This window comes from Epinephelus lanceolatus, chromosome 20 (genome assembly GCF_041903045.1).
Source record: "Epinephelus lanceolatus isolate andai-2023 chromosome 20, ASM4190304v1, whole genome shotgun sequence".
Lineage (NCBI taxonomy): Eukaryota > Metazoa > Chordata > Actinopteri > Perciformes > Serranidae > Epinephelus > Epinephelus lanceolatus.
This window is the reverse complement of record NC_135753.1, coordinates 21,785,193-21,803,970: the sequence shown is the minus strand read 5'-3', so window position 1 is coordinate 21,803,970 and position 18,778 is coordinate 21,785,193. Positions and strand designations below refer to the sequence as shown.

At 40.7% G+C, this 18,778-nt stretch overlaps 2 protein-coding genes and 2 non-coding genes across 5 annotated transcripts; 2 read left to right on the top strand and 2 right to left on the bottom strand.

Moving 5' to 3' along the window:
• Nucleotides 1-89: 89 nt before the first annotated feature.
• crhb (corticotropin releasing hormone b) lies at nt 90-1,669 on the top strand. The gene is made up of 2 exons (XM_033639142.2): nt 90-312; nt 728-1,669. The coding sequence occupies exon 2, from the start codon at nt 748-750 to the stop codon at nt 1,261-1,263; it is 516 nt and encodes a 171-aa protein (XP_033495033.1). The 5' UTR covers nt 90-312; nt 728-747; the 3' UTR covers nt 1,264-1,669.
• Nucleotides 1,670-2,817: 1,148 nt separating this feature from the next.
• trim55b (tripartite motif containing 55b) lies at nt 2,818-8,250 on the bottom strand. Of its 2 annotated transcripts, none has more exons than XM_033638381.2 (8): nt 7,937-8,250; nt 7,322-7,491; nt 6,414-6,588; nt 6,107-6,202; nt 5,169-5,402; nt 5,034-5,056; nt 3,723-3,847; nt 2,818-3,639 (listed from the first exon to the last, which is right to left on the bottom strand). In XM_033638381.2, the coding sequence occupies exons 1-8, from the start codon at nt 8,063-8,065 to the stop codon at nt 3,467-3,469; spliced, it is 1,125 nt and encodes a 374-aa protein (XP_033494272.1). In that variant the 5' UTR covers nt 8,066-8,250; the 3' UTR covers nt 2,818-3,466. The 2 variants fall into 2 exon arrangements, with proteins under 2 accessions (XP_033494272.1, XP_033494271.1); XM_033638380.2 differs by having other exon boundaries at nt 6,414-6,591; nt 7,937-8,247.
• Nucleotides 8,251-9,249: 999 nt separating this feature from the next.
• trnaa-agc (transfer RNA alanine (anticodon AGC)) lies at nt 9,250-9,322 on the bottom strand. Its single transcript has one exon. It is a non-coding gene; the product is annotated as a tRNA-Ala (tRNA).
• A 516-nt stretch (nt 9,323-9,838) lies between these two features.
• Nucleotides 9,839-9,924, top strand: trnay-gua (transfer RNA tyrosine (anticodon GUA)). The gene is given in 2 exon segments: nt 9,839-9,875; nt 9,889-9,924. It is a non-coding gene; the product is annotated as a tRNA-Tyr (tRNA).
• Nucleotides 9,925-18,778: the final 8,854 nt, after the last annotated feature.

The window sequence follows — 18,778 nt, the reverse complement described above, 5'->3', positions numbered from 1 at the left end:
TAGGCCTATTCTGAAAGCACAAAGGTAGACGCCTGGTGCACGCGCGCGCGCACACTCACATATGACTCATCTCATCTAAACTAAAGCACTTTGTCAGAGGCATCCATTCACGTTACACCCATGCAAGAACGCGCAGACTCAATCTCGGCTTGGAGCGCGACACTTGTAGTGAGGTTGGCTATATAAGTCCATTCAGCATCTACTCTTTAAGTAACTATATACTTGTTTCTTCAAGGAAGTGAAGGAGGGCGGCATCTCGCCAACTACCTGGCAACCTGCAAGGCTGTACTGGACCTCCTCTAAAGATTGAAGGTAGGAATATCTGCATGAATTCTTTGGCATGTTACATTTTCTCGTTTTCTCAGCGCGACTTTAATCAGAAAGTGGATTTTTTTCCTTATTAATTGCACTGTATTTCAGTTATATAGTGCTGGTAATAACTTCCACAGTTTATCCATTACTGAGCCAAAAATCCAATCTCTTTACGTGCAATTATTCCACGTTACGGACGAATTAAAAAAGACCCATTTGTCTAATTACTGCACATAAGGTTAATTTTAAAAAATCTCTCACAACAATAAATACACTGGAACACTCTTACTCATAGTTACCACACCGTGACATTAATACGATACCTGTTTTACGTGCGTAAAGTCCTCATTACGCAGCACATTTCACACCAGAGTGGGGTTAAAAAATTAATCCAGGCGTTTGTTTTTCTCCTCAGATTCCTGCTGATATCCTGACATGAAGCTCAATTTACTTGGCACCACCGTGATTCTGCTAGTTGCCTTCTTACCGCGCTACGAATGTCGGGCTATTGAGAGCCCTGGCGGTGCCCTGCGCGTCCCAGCTCCCCAAACCCAAAGCTCCCAGCAGCAGCAACAGAAGCAGCAGTCTGGCCCCATCCTGGAGCGGCTTGGAGAGGAGTATTTCATCCGACTGGGCAACGGGGACTCTAACTCTTTCCCATCATCATCCATGTATCCCGGCGGATCACCTGCCATCTACAACAGAGCATTGCAACTCCAGCTGACGCGGCGTCTTTTACAAGGGAAAGTTGGGAACATCAGAGCGCTCATAAGCGGCTTCGGAGAGCGCGGGGACGACTCGATGGAGAGGGGAAGGAGGTCCGAGGACCCCCCGATATCCCTGGATCTGACCTTCCACCTGCTGCGGGAGATGATGGAGATGTCCAGGGCGGAACAGCTGGCTCAGCAGGCGCAGAACAACAGAAGAATGATGGAGCTCTTCGGGAAATGAAGACCTCTTTCCAGTCCGCCAAAGATCTCCCTTCTTTTTCTTTTCTCTTTTTCTTTTTGCATTTCTACCATCAGCACAAAACATGCTCTGTACAATATAGTGCTGCTTTATCACTCTATTATTTATAGCTTTAACCTCAAACTATGGAGCGTAAGCAGGCTTGACTTATAATGATCCGATTGTACCTTGCCATTTTGATGTGTCAAATCTGTAGAATCACACGTTCTTCATGTTTGAGATGAAATACTTTTGGTTGAGACATGAAATACTGCATTGACAATTTTGTTTTAGATTATGAATCCCTGTATTTATGATATTTATGTTTGTTAATAAACTTATGTGCAACCAGTCATTTTCTGTTGTGCAAGAGAACATCTTATATTTTTTAATAAAAAATTAAAAGCAATGCTTACACTTCTCTGTGGATATCCTTACATATAAGTTAATAATAACTCCCATGAAAACTAACTATCCCAAATTACTTTGATTACTAATTTGATTAACATACATTCTCCTAATGATTCTGGACATATAATCTTATATAGGAGAAAGTGAATATAAGTTTACAGTTGGTTGCTGAGAGCACAAAAGGCCACTGCATTTTGAGTCTTGCCTACACAAATATTGATTGATAGAGAAAGGTTTTTCTAACTGAATATAAAAACCTTAAATGGTGTAACCATGGCACTGCTCTGGAGCCAAGTCGTGGGTTAGCACCATGCCTCCTCTCTGACAACAAGAGCTGCAACAACAACAAAAAATTACCAAAAGATGTTTCTCAGGGTGCTGTAAGAGCACCTGCAGTCATGCAGGTGAAGAGCACTCATACAGCGTCCTTTCTCCTAAACCCTTAATTCTCGAGAAGCAATTCTCATTAAACCGGCAAGAGGCAACCACAGACTGCTCAAAGATGCACCACTGATAGCTAATGAGTGTGAAAGACACGGTGTGTGTGCTTATCCATGTGTGTGTGTGCATGCTGTGCTGATCCTTGACCCACAGTGCAACTAAACAAGAGCTGTGGGTGTGAGTCATCCTATTCTGTTTGGCCCACTTAGCAACTTGGGGCTTAGTGCTGCATTGAGCCCATTTGTAAAGGATCCAACTCGCTGAGAGACGGTGCACAATAATTAAATGGGACTCAGTGGTGGACTACCTCAATAGTGGAGTCACAGCAAGGTGAGACCATTGCAGGGCAGCAATTAGATAACTGAAGGTTTGAGGCACGCTGCAGCCTCGTATGTGCAGCAGGTCGTAGGCAGGAATGGTGTCACGACCGTACTGTAGAGAAGAGCTGTGAGCAAGCTATAAGAATGGCAGTAATGGCTTTTCTATATGGGTTTCCTTTGAGGGGAATAATTGAAAAGAATGTGAAGACATATAGGGAGGAATAAAGAGATTTTTTCTTTTACACATGTGCACACATAAACACATAAATGGGTGGGGGTGTTTTACAAAATCTATTTCATTGGTATTTCAGTCCAGGCAGTGACCTGAAGTACAAAGACATTTTGTTTATCTGGTAAGATTTGAGAAATACTACTGTACAGTAGATGTTGTACAATTCAGTTTTAATGACACATGATATATAATACAACACAACATGGCATGATGCAATATTTTGTCCATATATGAAAATATACCTGTGTTACACAACAAAAAATATGACACATAATACAGGCTGTTACGTGTGTGAAACACTGAAATGTCACAGTGATAGTTTTTTACTCTGCCCCCCTACTCATAAAGTTATATCAGTCATAAAAAAGTATACGACCGGGAGGAAAACCTGAGGCCCTCTTGTCACGCTCGCTAATGATGTAGTTTAAGCAGTGAGTCACAAAGGTCAGCGATATTAAAAATGTATGAATTCTGGAAATAACCAATAGGCTGTCTGTCATTCGAAAAAGCGACTAAAGAAGGAAACTAAAATGTGTATTTAACCCGACAAAAAAGATCAGCCAGTATGCAGTGATGCACGCTAACACAATCACAATAACAGAGAAAGAAAGGAATTCAAACTTCCGTCTCTTCCTTTAGATCTACCTCAGCAACTCAGACTTTCCCTTCGGCGCAGATCTAAATCTGTCTCACTGTTCCCCAATCTGGGAGAAAAAGCATCACAACTGACCTGAAATCAACATCTAGGAGCAGAACTTATCCTGCTCCTGGTTTGGGTGTTGTCTGGGCTGGCGGCTGACAGCTAGGTCGAGGCAGAGCTCGTGGCTGTGCTTGGGGAGGAGTTACTCTGCTGGGGGGCAGAAGGTTGGACGGAGGCGGCTGTAACAGCACCGCCTCCCGAAACAGTCTGGGCTCCCTCTGCTTCCTGAGTGCCTGCATCTCCATCCTCATCCTCTTCATCCTCATCTTCATCATCTGTAAGGGAAATCAAAGTCAGATCACTACAAGTCAGAGCTGTAAGCAGTAAATTGCTGCCATCAACAACTCTGTTGCTTCACCTTGGATAAAGTCAAGGCTGCGCAGGGCCTTGCCCTCTTTCTTGAAGTTGACGGTGTAATGATCCATATTCTCATAGCCACGCTCAACTTTGTCCAAGTGTGCTGTACTGGATGCTTCTTCAAGCCTGAGAGCAAAAGGTGCAGTTTGCATTATATATAGGATAAGAAAAATTCCCCCTCAGACAGTCAACACTTGTTATATATCAGCGATCTGTGATGATTAGCACATTCTGCACGTTATTTCTGGATGCCACAGCTAAAGATAGGGATTTGCCACATTTCACAGAGTTACTTTCGACAGCTCCAAGAGAGCAGGTGTGACCTCGCTGCATTAGACTGGGGGTTTTAGGTGCAGATGTAAATTTGGTAAACCACGAAAAAAAAAAAAGTGTGCAAACAACAAATGGCACTAAAAAACAATGAAGACACAACAAGGAGCAGCTTTTAATAGTTTTAAAGTTATAGTTTGGATCTTTTGAAGTGGGGTTGTGTGAGATACTTGTCTATAATACTACATACAGTAGATGTTAGTCAGCACACCCCCAGTTTTGAGAGGCAGGCTGAAGTACTGACACAGGAGCTCACAGTATTGCTGTACTGTGGAGGGGTCAGCGACAAAATGTATTTTAGCCATTTTAGCCAATTAAAACGAGTCCTAACAAAAAAAAGCAATATCAGATTATATATATTTCACCACTTAACCTCACTGTCAGACAATGATTTCCAGGGGGAACTGAAGACTTTATATTTCTCTCTAAAATTGTAATTCAACATCACTAAACACATGACCTTCTCGTCTATGGCTGCTTTGATCAGTTAGTTTGTTTGTGTTACATTGCGACTAAGCCTTTTAAATGGGTTAATTCACATTCACCAAAGTCACACAATAACAAAAACTAACTAATGAAGGCAGGCAGGGGTAGATCAGCAGCTCCCTCGTTCAGCAAGCTAAAATAACTGTTTTTCTCAGAGGAGTCTGGAGGCTTTGACGAGAGCATAGATGAGCAACTAAAGCTTTGACTGGCTCTCCCGTTTTAGGTAGCTGATACATTTTGTAGCCGATCCCATCCACAGCAGTACATTGCTTAGCTTCCATAGCAGTATTCTTGCCTGCTTCTCCAAACTGGGGGCGTGCTGACTAGCATTTACTACATGTAATATACTCACAACAAATAAGTTCTGCATACAATGGCACTTAAAAAATCCGAACTATCCCTTTAAGTCAGACAGGATTTTTGCCTTAAAATGAAGATGTTATCTTTTTACATAGCAAACATACTGTACTATTGATGCATAAAGACATGCACTCACTTTTTGAGGAGAGGCTTTGTGTTCTGAAAAAGACAAAAGCAAGAAAGATTAAATATTCATTCAACTCATATGTAAAATATTGATAATTGTGAGTTTATGCCAAAATGTTTTACCCTATTTGGTATTGAGTCTGACCTGTAGAAATAAAGCCATTTCCGGCTCCTCCATAGTCTGGATACCCAGCTCCACCATCTTACAGCTCTCCTCCAGATGGTCCCCGTACTTCCTGGTCAGGCTCCTGATATAGTTCACCTTCTCATCCTGTTCGGCTGTCACCTTCTGACTCATCTCCCTTTTCTTCTCCTCAAGGACGGTATACAACTGGTCAAACTTCTCACACACCAGGGTCTTCTGCCTCCGACCATTCTCCTGTACATGAGTGAGAGACAGAAGGAGACACACACAGGGAAAGATTATAGATCTGAAAGTCCATTCATATCAGTCGTTCCATGCATTTGTGTGAGTGAGAAATGTATGTAAATACAACTCTAGAGAAGAAGGAAAAGAGTACAGAATGTTGAAAATTTAAGATAGCAATGTTGCAATATATGAATGGTCACATAGATACTGTAAACAACACATGATCTGGTGTGCCCATTAGGTAATGCCATATGCACAGGGAGGACAGTGAAGCTCATCCTGCATGTCCGTTCTGAGTGACGCCACTGAGGGTGACACATGGGGGACTGGAGCCCATCCAGCTTCCTCCCTGTGACCAACTGTGGCACGTGAACCATAGGAAAGCTGTCTGTTCTCCCTCCATCAATTACACTGCTCATTTTTAATGTCAATGGGCCTGAGGCAGAGCAGAGTGCACTGCTAAGTGCATGTAGAAGAAAATGTGGAAAAGAGAGAGTAAGACAGACTGAGGCACCAAAACATTAATTTTCCCCTCTCCACATCTCTGTCTAAATCTCACAGACAGATAAAAGCAGACAGAAAGTGGCAGTGACAAGGACACATTACGTCTGTTTGAACGTCTGTGCAGGTGAGTGCAGGTGCATTAGCATGTGCACAGAGCGAGGCTTGCTGCGTGAGTGAGCAGCCAGGCGCTGCAGCAGTTGGACACTGACCTCTATGGCACGACAGGCTTCCTCTAGCTGACTAATGATGCCTTGCATCCTGTCGTTGTTACCAACCATCATGGCAATCCCGTCGCTCAGCTCCGTCTGGGGGGCAAGGACATGGCAGAGTAAATACCTGAGATAAACTGTGATTCAAATCTGGGACAAAGTTATAAGGCATGTAAATGTTCTCCACAGTGAACCTTTGTCAGATTAAGATTTTAACGTTTACTTTTTAACACAAACACATATTTCTGTTTCTAATAATCTTATAATTGACCTTATTCGTGATCTCCATGAGTATCTCAAGCCTCACCTTCTTTGTCTGGTAGATGCTGGTGATGGGCGCCACCTCACAGTCTTTGTGAGCTCCGAATACCTTACACATGGAGCATGTGGGCACGCCATGGGTCACACAGTAAATGTTGATCTTTTCGTCCTCATGAACATCACACATGGGCGTTTCTTCCTTTCTCTCTGGCGCTGGCTTGCTGCTGTTGAGGTTTGAAGAAAACAGTGGCATCCTCCTGTCAGGCTGTACATTTCAGTGCATACTGATGTGACATGTAATGTCAGTTTGATAATGTCACAGGTACACATCTCAGTAGTTTATTGATGATCCATCAGTCTTGCTTTGCCATGCAGATGGACTGTCAGCACTGTAATCAATACAAGGCTATTACACTGGGTTATAAACAGGTGTGGGCGGAGGTATAATAGCAGCATGTTTGGTTTCTATGGATTTCTTTTTTTTATGAATGCCTCATAATTACATTGTCAGGGCAATTTATCCCATACAAATCATTCAAGATGTCAGTTAATTGTCTGTAAAGTATTTAACTTACATTAATGCCACAAAATTTTGATCCAGTATGAGGCTGAGCATCCTGAGAGTGTGAGTGTTGTGGATCTTATGTCATACAAGCCTTTCGGCTATTCAGCCAACAACTCAGATCAGTAAAATTCTCTGTGTAGACAGATGACTAAAACTAAAACCTCCTGTCATCCACTCCAGCTCTCTGACTCAGAGGCCACTGGCACTGAGGCCACACCAGTAACCGCTACACTCCCGGCCATCACACTAGTAGTTTATCCTTATTCTCCTACCTCTATTCACTGTCCGCAGGGTTAATGACAGCTTTGACTGATAAACAAAGCTTTTCTCTGAACTGTGAAGAGACCACAAGAGAAATTGAGCACATCCAAGTATCTGATTTGTTTCACCTGCTGGACTCCTGTTTGAACATGTCGATGATGTTCTCAACCAGCAAGTTCCTCTGCAGCCCGTAAACACCGTGTCTGTCCAGAACCACCTCATGCCTGCAGGACGGGCATCGGAAGCGGCCACCAGATGACAGTGAGCCAGCTCTTGTTGGAAGGTACGGGTTTGAGGCCTGTAAAGCATCACCATTCAAACCTCAAATTTAGTACAATGGCACAAAGGTGATCTCTTCTGTAAAAAAATAACTGTTAATCCAATGAACTCACAGTCCATAATACAAAAGTCAAACCTCATCAGGTTTTAATTGTTTAATAATGTTTGTAAACATGACCTCACCTGTTCAAATGTTGAGTTGTGACACAGACAATGCTATTTTCTATCAAAAACTCTTCAATTACATGAGAATATTACCTGTTGTACATATAGGTTGTCCAATCAGTTACTGGTTTGGCCTTTCACGCATAACAAATGTAGGGCAAATTCATAAAACTATCAATGGTTCAAATGACATGGGCTGTGGAGATGTTTCTATAAAACAAAAAGTGCTCCTCAAGTTTATAAAAACCTTTTCTCTTAATGCTAAAAACTAATCAGAGACATTTTGTTCAGTTGCTTACCTGAAAAACATCATTGGCACATTTCCTGCAGAGGTTGTGCTGGCATGGCAGGATAACCACAGGCTTTGTAAACATTTCCAGGCATATGGGACAAATCAGCTGTTTCTCCAAGTTATCCATGGTATTCATTTTTGAAAAAAGCGCTTTCAGAAATACAGAAAACACTATCAAAAACCTGTATTAGATACGACCTCTAAAGCTGGTGATGTTAGAAATTTAGAGTCCGTTTCAGAGAGCGGTCTAAAGTAGGCCTGAGTCACTCTGAGGAGTAGGCCTGCTGCTCTTGTCCTAGGGAGTGTGGGCTCCTATCTAGCTGGTGTCAGTTCTGTTTTTAGCAACTATTGCTGTCACGTCTACGGTTGCCATTTTTACCCTGCCCTTATTTGAAACTGAGCAGTGCAATACTGAACAGCTGCCTACCAAACTCTTCATCCTCCCCTACACTGCTATCAGAGGTGGCTGGGTGTCTGTGCAGTGGGTGCTTTAGGGGGGTGGAGGCTTTACATCACATCCAAAAAACTGTTACTGCCCAATGAAAGGGGGCTATCAGAAATATATGGGGTTATGTAAAATTTTGCATAAGCAATAAGCTCCTAACAAATTTATTTTTGCCTGCCATCAAAGAGCACATTTTATGATTTTAATTATGTATCCATGACTTAGTTCTCATAATCTTTTCTAAACAATAAAACTATATTTATATAGAAAGTAGCTTTAACTGTAACTTACATACTAAAAAGCCATGTGCTAAAGTATGCCATAAACGTCTTTCAACATTTACCATGTAAAACGTTAGCCTGACGCTAATGCTGTTTTCTAGATAGCTCTCAGTAGAGTCCCTAGCTAGCACTGCTAGCACCGTTAGCATCATAGCAAGTGACGGCAGATGTCGAAAGCGTATTCGTGACGAACTTTGAAGCAGCAACGCCATGCACCTACGGGACGATGTCCGTGCCCACCAGAGGTAACAAAGTTAGCTATAAACTTAGCTACCTTTATACAATTAATAGGAAGAGAACGATATTTTCCGCTGCATTCAACAAACTAAGCAAAATTAGTTAAGAAGCTGTGGTTCAGTAACGTTTTTTTGGCTAGCTAAGAGTTCTTTGCACTTTGACAGCCAGCTAGCTAATGCTAAAGCTAACGTTACCTTACCACCCGTGAAATTTGTGACCAGTCTGTCCTGTTGTTGTCACTTCATCATTAACGTAGGCAGTAAAACAAGCAACCACGAAGGGATTATTTGGCTCTCTATTGTAACTGTTACGTGAACATAAAATACAATGAATTCAAGGGGGATTAAAAAGTTCCTTTGGAGAATGCGGGCATCGATCCCGCTACCTCTCGCATGCTAAGCGAGCGCTCTACCATTTGAGCTAATTCCCCTTCAGACACCAAATCATGACATCTACATATTTCAATAAACGCCCTTTTCATGTTTGCCTGTGGTTGAAATACGTGAAAATTATGTTGAAGTTTTTGTCATATGTGACATGTATGAGCTACGGTAGTTTAAGCGTCATACGGAGAAATAGAAGGCTAACCTAGCATTAATTTCCCTAACATTAGCTAGCTAGCTAAACGTCTGTAGCGAACTAGCAGCTAACTTCAACGTTCATGAACAATGGGAGGATTTTACAGCAGTAACTGTTGGTTTTCGTTGATTCTTGCTCTCCTAATGACAGTTGACCTCATGAGTCAGTATAACAGCAACTCTTTAGCCCGAGTTGAAATGATTTCAGTTGGAGCAGTTTGGAGCAGTTTGCGTCGAATACAGCGAAAATGTGTTCGACGGTTTCGGTTTGTTTCTCTACACACTTTTTAACATTATATTCATACATGTAGACACAACCTTTGCTGTGGTTTTATAAAATATGCAATGTTCACGCTGTGAATTAATTCCCTTCGATAGCTCAGTTGGTAGAGCGGAGGACTGTAGCGGATACATGGTAATCCTTAGGTCGCTGGTTCGAATCCGGCTCGAAGGAGAGATGTTTTTCGCGAAATGCATTATGGTATTATTCCTCAATCTTGTAAACGTGTATAACTAGAGGCAGTGTTATAACAAAAAAAAAAACAGCCCTGACCAAGTGATACGCCCACAAGTCAAGGTTTGTATTTATTTTTTTTACACATAAAGTGCAAGCAAATAACTGTCTTGCTTAGGAGAAGTTCAAATACAACTATTTTCTTTTCTTCAGTATCACAGGTTATATCGAGGAAGGAGTTGGAGAGATCCTCATTACTTATTACCACACCTGTCCCTGGTTAACATTGCAAAAATTGGACAGTGGTTGACAATGTGAGTAGATACCTTGGTTAAAAGTTCTTAGTTTTTAATCACCAGACAAGAAGGTTAGATTACAAATGTCAAGCACTACTGTGATTGCATTGGACGTCTTGTTGGTAAGCATACAGAATGCTTCATGCTAGGCAATCTGCATGTTAAATGAAAAATGATCACACCTGCAAGCACGCTGTTCAAAAGTTAATTGTTAATCTGTGATTTTAGTGTCTGATTTGGTGGCAACTAGTGATGAAACCAAACATTATCATTTGCTTTGACTGTGAAATGTCTTATAAATATGCTGCAAACATATTTAAATGCATAACTCATATATAGTAATTAGCAGTTGTGTTTAGGGCTGCAGAGAGCATCACACATTAATAAACTGTCTTTTTTCTGCATGCTTACACAAATGCTGTCATCTGTGCGGTGGTTCTTATCAGCAGCACTATCGTTATTTTAAATTAGGAACTGAAATGTCTGTCCTTCAGTAATGGAATGTTTGATTTTAAATATGTGTTGGGCCGTTTTAATTTATTTACATACATTTATTAGGTCTGGATGTCTTCTCAGTGATGTACAGGTGAAGGAAATCCTTCAAAGTGAGGACATTTTACTGGTCTTTACAGGTTAAAGAAAATTTTCCTGAGTTTAAAACTCTATGTTTTTAGGTTTCATGATGTGTTTCAGAAACATATCAATTAAAGGTACAATATGTAAACAAATTGCTGCGGTTACTGTCAGTGTTTTTATTGAAAACATTACTTGTTGATTTTTTTTTTCCAACAAGAATCTTACCCAAAAATATATTTTTTGCCCATTTATTTATCTACTCATACTGTTGGGTTACTACAATACTATTCAACTACACAGGGGTCCAGGGAGCTGTACTAGTTGTGAAGTTCCCTGTGGGTTTTTTCCAATGATAGGTTACATTTTAAGATACTGTTTAAGTCTGTGTCAGTACACATAGGATCATCAAAGTTCTGGCAATTTATGACCCATTTAAGCACACCTTGTGTAGGTTTTCATCTGACTTCTTTTTCTTTGACTCATACAATAAGACACCTGCCTTCTTTGCACCTTTATTCACTTTATGATATAGTCACGAGGCTGTGCGCACACAATGCTTTTGTCACACAGGCACGTCAGAGTCAGTGAGTCATATTCAAACGATTTACACAGATGTTATCACTGAAAATGAATGACTGTCATTCCTCAGCTCCCCTCTCTAATTTGTCTCTCTTTGTGTATTTTGGTGTCCACCCAGGGACAACAGACCACACGTTGGGAACTGCAGCTGGAAAGACACTCTAAGCATGCACCCAGTTAACGTCTTAAAGGTGAGAATTATGCCCTAATAATACAGAAAGGCAAATCAAACTAGAGTCACCTTTATATACAACTTTTCACATTGAGTTTCTTGTGATTTGTAAATCTGTGAAAGTGTAAAATAGCAAACATTGCTTTTTGCCATTAAATACGGTACGTATAGGCATGTGCGTTTCACCTGATTTTCCTTTCTGTATGTATATTTTTCATGTGATCTATAACAAACAATGTTTTCCTGTAGCGTTGTAAAGCTGTGGGCACCACTTCATTTAATACTAATATGGTTACATATTCATTAACAACAAGCAAAGACTGCTCAAATGCTCACCATTTGGATGGCTCGATTAAGAAGATGTCCTGGGTTATGCTTTTGTGATTGAATTCCTAATTTTTAAACCATTACTGTCTGACTCATACTATTGCAGTGTCTGTCGGTAAAAGTGCAATTAAGATTGAAGATTGACAAATTAAGAGCAATATGAGGATTTCTTAAAGATGAAAAGTCGATGTGAATACCAGACAGAAGTTGATGGCTTAAAGAGCTCAGTGTGACCCTCCTGTTCCTCTCTTTTGTTCGGTGGTGGTGTTTTGATTATATAGTAAAAGGGTCTGCAGGTACATTCAAGGCCACAAAATACACACATAAACTCGCACACAACCACACACATAAAGGTCTACAAGCTCATAAGCAAGATAAAAGTGTGTATGGGACCAGAATAGGGAGCAGAGCAAAGGGTGCCATCTGTTCTGTTGTATGAATATTTCAGTTAGGTGGAAGTCATATTGTATTCATACAGATGGTAAGCAGTCGTTGCCTGGGATTTAAAAGGTCTTTGTAAGCATTCTCAGATAATGTGGTCTATTTCTAATTTTTCACATTTGTCCTAAAATGACCCACCAAAATGGAATTATTGACCTTGAAACATCACTTAGGATGTGAACATATCCTAATACTAGAACATATCCTGAACAATTAGAAATACTGTCGCCTGCAAATTTAATCCTGTAAAAAATATAACTAGTAATGAATTAATACTGGTACAGACCTCATAGTAATTGTAAAGCTAATAGTTATTAATGGAGATTTCCTTGGGATTAACACAAAAAAATAAGTACATACATAAAGGGAATTGTGTAATGATAAAAGATAGCAAATTCAAATTTTAAGTAGAGGAAGTTGTTATTATCATAGTTGGTATTTCCCACATTATTTTATAATGTCAAGGACAGAGTTGAGACTTGATTCTTTATCATGAAAAGTGAAAAGAAAATTAAGTTTGCAAAAACATTAAGTGTTCATGGTTGCAAAAGATTTTTATGATTATGGACAAGTTACAGCATATGTAATCTATAAATGTGGTGATTTTAAATGTTACAAAGTACAAAAACACTCTTTAGTACAAGTTGAAAAGGTACAAGTACACAGCAACGATTTTCAAATACAGTAACAGGAGTAAATGTAGTTAGTTAATCTCCTGTTTTTCTTTCTTCAGGGTTTGAAATTAACACCTGCCAAGCTCCAGATGCAGGTAGATTTTCCATTTGATGAGTAAATCTCTTTGCAGGCTATCCACCACACTGGTGAGTAAATGTTTGTACCAAAATAGTAATGTGATAAAAAAAACAATGCTGTGTGTTTGTACCACATTTTGGTCTCATTTAGAGGCGCTCCTCTGCTCTAAGTGTGCACACACAAACACTACAGATGTGCTTTTCTGCACATCTAAAGGGCATCCCAAAGTTAACTGTCTTGAGCACTCTTAGTTTTGTGGCACTGTTTGCACTATGGGATATCAGCTGGTAAGCTTAACTCTCACTTGCAGCCAGTCTGCTGTTAGCTACCGTTGTGGCCACACTTATGTAGGTATTAAGATGGAGGCTCCATAGTCTGCACATACACTGCAAAGTCTTTATGGCCTCCCACATTGTAAACAGCAGCGCATGACAGCTTCAATCCTTCCATTCTTACCTTTCAAAATAAAAGCTCTACCATATATACAGTCAGGTCCATAATTATTTGGACAATGATACAGTTGTCATCATTTTGGCTCTGTACACCACCACAATGGGTTTTAAATGAAACAATGAATACCTGCTTAAAGTGCAGACTCTCAGCTTTCATTTAAGGCTTTTTTCAAAAATGTAGTATGAACCATGTAGGAATTACAACCATTTCTTCACACAGTCCCCCGACTTTAAGGGCTCATAAGTATTTGGACAAACTAACATAATCATCAATTAAACAGTCAGTTTTAATACTTGGTTGCAAATCCTTTACAGTCAATGACTGCCTGAAGTGTTGGACCCATAGGCATCATCAGATGCTGGGTTTCTTCCCTGGTGATGCTCTGCCAGCCCTTTACTGCAGCCGTCTGCACTTCCCGCTTGTGTTTTGGGTGTTTTGCCCTCAGTTTTGGCTTCAGCAAGAGAAACGCATGCTCAATTGGATTCAGGTCAGATGATATGACTTGGCCATTGCAGAACATTCCACTTCTTGAACACATGAATCAGATCAGGAAGGACAAATATTATTCACTCCACTTCAGCTACAACAATTTATAAGCCAGTATTTTATTAACAGACATTTAGGTGGACTTCATTTTTCATGTTTTAAACATGTTGAACCAAGCAGTCTTTGTTCAACTATGTAAAGCTACTGTACTGTAAAAACAAACACACACAGTACACAAACTCAAAAAGGGATGTACTGACCAAAAATGAAAGCACATTTACACTATAGCCACATCTTCTTTTACTTTAGATGCAACAGTCTAACCACCATGCTGAGAGGTCACAGGTAACAAGGCTGCAGAAGGGACCGCTGTAAGCTTATTCTGGTCACACTTACCATTAATATCTGCAGCACATGACATATCACACGTGCACCTTCAATTCTGCAAATGCCTGACATCACTGTCACTGACATGTAGCCACTTGACAATAAGAAAGATGAAATCAAACAGACAGATTCCCACATGGAGTTTTATGTAACATCCTCTCCCATACAATGACGTAAAAGAGACGTCAGTCTGGTTTAACAGGCACTACTGCAGCTCATGGTCATGGGAAACTGAGATGTGCTAAGCATTCAAGTGCCGCTCTTAGCCTGGCTTAAACCTCACACCCTCTGCACCATGAGAAGTGCAGTCCACAATGTCTCATCTTTAAGACTTTAATTCAAAGTATAGCAAAGCAGGGTGATTTCAACATCCAGCAGCTGGGTGTATACACACCAAGAGCCTGCCTGCCTGCATCAGTCAGGTTACACAAGGGTACAGTAAACAGGCAGAATGCTGGCACTTTTATGAATCCTTTTGCTCTCATGGATGTTTGAAGTTATTTTTAAGATGTGGTTACATGTACAGCTCAGTCACTGAATAGCTTTTAGCTTGTGGCTGAGACCTAGAAAGGTGTAGTGCAAAGGAATCAACAAGTTTTCTTTGATGCAGAGTCACCATGAAAAAGGCAAGCAATTCCCACAGTTTTTGGTTATTCATTCTATAAATTGTGCATATGTAAAATATTCTGACAACACGCATCCTGTGGGATTGGCCAATTACTTGCTATTTAAAGTGTTTCAACAAATGTTAGGCATTCATATCTTCATATCAATTTATTTTTATCATGTATTTTTTTTTTACCTTTTAATTAGATAGCACCAGTGTAGTTTCAGGGAGAGACAAATGTCTCCTGTCAGACATCCCATTAGCGCTAATTTATGAGCTTAAGTATGACAGGACATTAATCAGCGAGAGTTCAGATTATGCTGTTGTTGCTGCTGTTACTATTTTATTCTATTTTCCTAATCATTAGATTTGTTTTCGTTAATCAGTGCCAATCCATAAACATCCTGAATGTTAATGCTGATCAAAGGAGCAACATACTGTACATTGTACCACAGAGCTGCGACAGTAAAGCCCACCAGTCTTTACCACAGTAAAAGAGTGCTATCTAGTGGCAGGAAGAGGCCAAGATATGTCCAGTAGATAGACTACTGCATACTGACATCACTGCAGCCGTCACCAAATAGGGGTTACACTGTACTTGTGGTTATGTTATTGCATTTACATTTTATGATTCATACTGCTTTCAATTTGTTTGTAGATGGAAACAAGATTTGTCACTTCAGTAACACATGAATAACAAATTAATCTGCAACACGCTGATGCTATGTGGGACTCAGTCAATAGGTTTAGCACTTCTGGATTTATTAGTTTACACTAGAACTACATTCTTTTTCCCATTGCACATATCCAAGTCCGGAAATACGAATTTGAGGTGTTAAGACAAGGTGCCAGGTGTGCAACATTTGCTTATATTTGGCAGGCATTATAAAGTGTAGTTGTCACTATTGCAGAATCAAAATTCAGTTTCACTGCACAATTAAGTCTTCTGATTACAAAGTAGGAATCCTGCTCCTTTAAAGTATCTGTGAAATATACTGTTAGTCATTTTTAATCCCACAAGCACACTGTCCTTGTAAGCACTCCTTTTCACCACAAGGTGGCTCTAAATACACACAATACATGTTTAAAGGTGTTGGTAATGATAATACAAAAGTGTATCACAGTATAAAAATGTATTTCTTCAATTTAACTCAGTACATTCTGTTGGTAATAGCAGTCTATTTTAATATGTGTAAGATACAGGTGCAAATGTGTAATGAATTAATTGAAAAAATGTTATTAGTCAAGGAAAATATCAGACAGTCATTAAAAGGGGACGTGCAGTTACATTAAATATAACATTTTAAAGCATCAGGAAGCAGGAATGTCCATGTGCACATGTCTGTGTATTAATATGTGTAATGTGTGTGTTTGTTTACAGATGCACATATAGAATCCGTATGTGAAAGTGTACTAAAGGCATAAAATTGCTGCACAGGCAATTAAGCAATAGATAATGACTCCTGTAATACCCACAGTGTTGTCAGAGGGTAACAGGTATATTAATTAGGGACACCATGGTGGCTTGCTCTCCAGAGAGCTCTCAGCAAAACCAGAGTCAGGGCGGTGGAGTTGGGCACTGGGGGCCCCACAAGCAGACACTATACCCGTGACCTCAAGGGGAATCAGCAGGTATGCAGCTCACCTGCCTTACTAAAGCTCCTGAGGCTGACGCTAGAGCACTTAAACACACCTGCTTTGCTGCAGATGTGCGCATCTGTGCATGGTGTGTGTTAGTTTGCATGCACGTGGTGGGGGGAAAAAAGGTCTGTGGAAGAAATTAATTAACAGAAATGTCTTCCAAATCCTTTTCCCACATGTTTACTTAGAGGAGTGCGTGTAAAATATGTGCTGTCCTGTGCACAAACACACGTCACCTGCCATTGACGTAGTCTTAAGGCAGATCAGGCAGTTTCGGAGTTGTCTGGCAACAACAGGTTTGTAAACTGTGAATGCAAAAGCAGAAACGCCCATGTGTGGTTGATCTTTTCTGCTCTGTTTGCATGAAATACTTTTAAAAATCAAGATGTGACATGTCAGTCATTTATGCTAACACTTCAGGAAAAGTAGTAGTAAACGTCAAATTAAATGGTTTTATGGTGTGTATGCCGCAAGGTGAAGAAGTCACCAACACTTTTTTTTTTTTACCAACACTTGTTTTTTTCATTCTGACATCAGTATTAAACTTTCACAATGTTACACAAATGGATTATGCATTCTATACTCAGAAATGTTGCAGAGAAAACTACAGCTATGGCTGATTTAGTTAAGTTTCACTGATCCTCTTTTCCCTCTAAACAAATCCTCTGAGAAACCCTAAAGATCTTCACTACTTTGTGTGGTGTGGCATAAATTGTGAAATGGTTTGAGTCAGAGTAATACCTGACTAAATACCTTTTAGGTGTATCATAGCTAACTGAGTAACTGTTGCTGTTACTCAACTGTTAGTCAGAATAGGTATTTAGTAGTTTCCAACACAAGTATTTCACTTGAAATAAAACTGAAGCGTACCTCAACCTGAGTTGGCTGTTGAAGTACACTTTCCAGCCTTGCTTCTGTCTACAACACATTTGTTGTTTTTCAGTGTTGCCTTAGTTGCCTGGAAAAAGATGCAGGACCTCTTTGTGGGGGGTATGACTGTGGGGGACTGCATTCAGACCCATGGAAATGGGGAGGGGATTATGCCTCCATTGGCACTGGGCCTGACTGTTGCCATGGCACATCCATTGTCCTCCAGCACATGGGCATGGCACAGAAACCTCCAGTTGAAATGTTCATGTGCCGGTCTGTTTGTGCCGTGTGTTTTCTTACGGGGAATTATATGATGTATGAGCAGCTACACCTCATCATGTGAAAAAAGCCTCCAGTATCTTATGTGCATTTGGTGCAGACAGACACACCTAAATAATGCATGCAGACAATAAAATGAGTAACTCAGAGTCTGCTTCACAATGCAGTCAGCTTGTGTCTTGAGTCACCACAAGCACTCAAATAGAGCAAATTGCCTCAGCCTGACAAAGCTGCAACATTTTGCTGTATTTCCTCGGCTGTATTTCAAACTCCCGGTGAGTCTCAGTTCCCAAGTAGTATGAGTCATGAGAGGAAGGTAATCACAGGCAATGATGTGGACCGCTGCAGGGCAAGCCCCGTTGTGGAGGAATACCCTTGAGAAAGTCCACGCCGTCTGCAAACGACTGCTCATATAGGTCTTGGGATCGCCCTGGCCGCGCAGCCAATGGTGTAATCCGGTTTATAAGTCTGACGCGGCTTTGTCCAATCAGCGTTGAGGTTATAATAGCAGCCTCGACTCCATTGGTTTATCTGAGACAAGGGCGTTTTTTGCTCGCTCCAACAGCACCATCTCTGGCAGGTGGTGTGTGCTTTAAAACCATTCAGTAGGCTAATGTTTAGGACGGTAGATAGGTAGTAATAGGGAAATAAACACACTTTAGGTTGTTATTTTGTCGTCTTTTGGTTGATAGTTTTGCGTTACCCGCCATTACGTTTCCTTTAAACCCACCGGAGTCGCAGTGAATGAGATGAACGTCGGGGTTCCCCTCTTTGAGCCAGACACTTTGTGCTTTACGGTCAGCGGTGAATTAGACAACTGCTCCTTCATCATGCAGCTTCTGAAAAAAGACGGAAAAGCCCTACATGTTGATTATATTTCGCCACCGCCGGTGTAAGTCCTGAATGAGAGAAAATCCTCCCGGCCACGGCTGCCGAGGTCTCACATCCTGGAGCTGCCTCACCTCATCCGCCGGTGTTGCATACAAT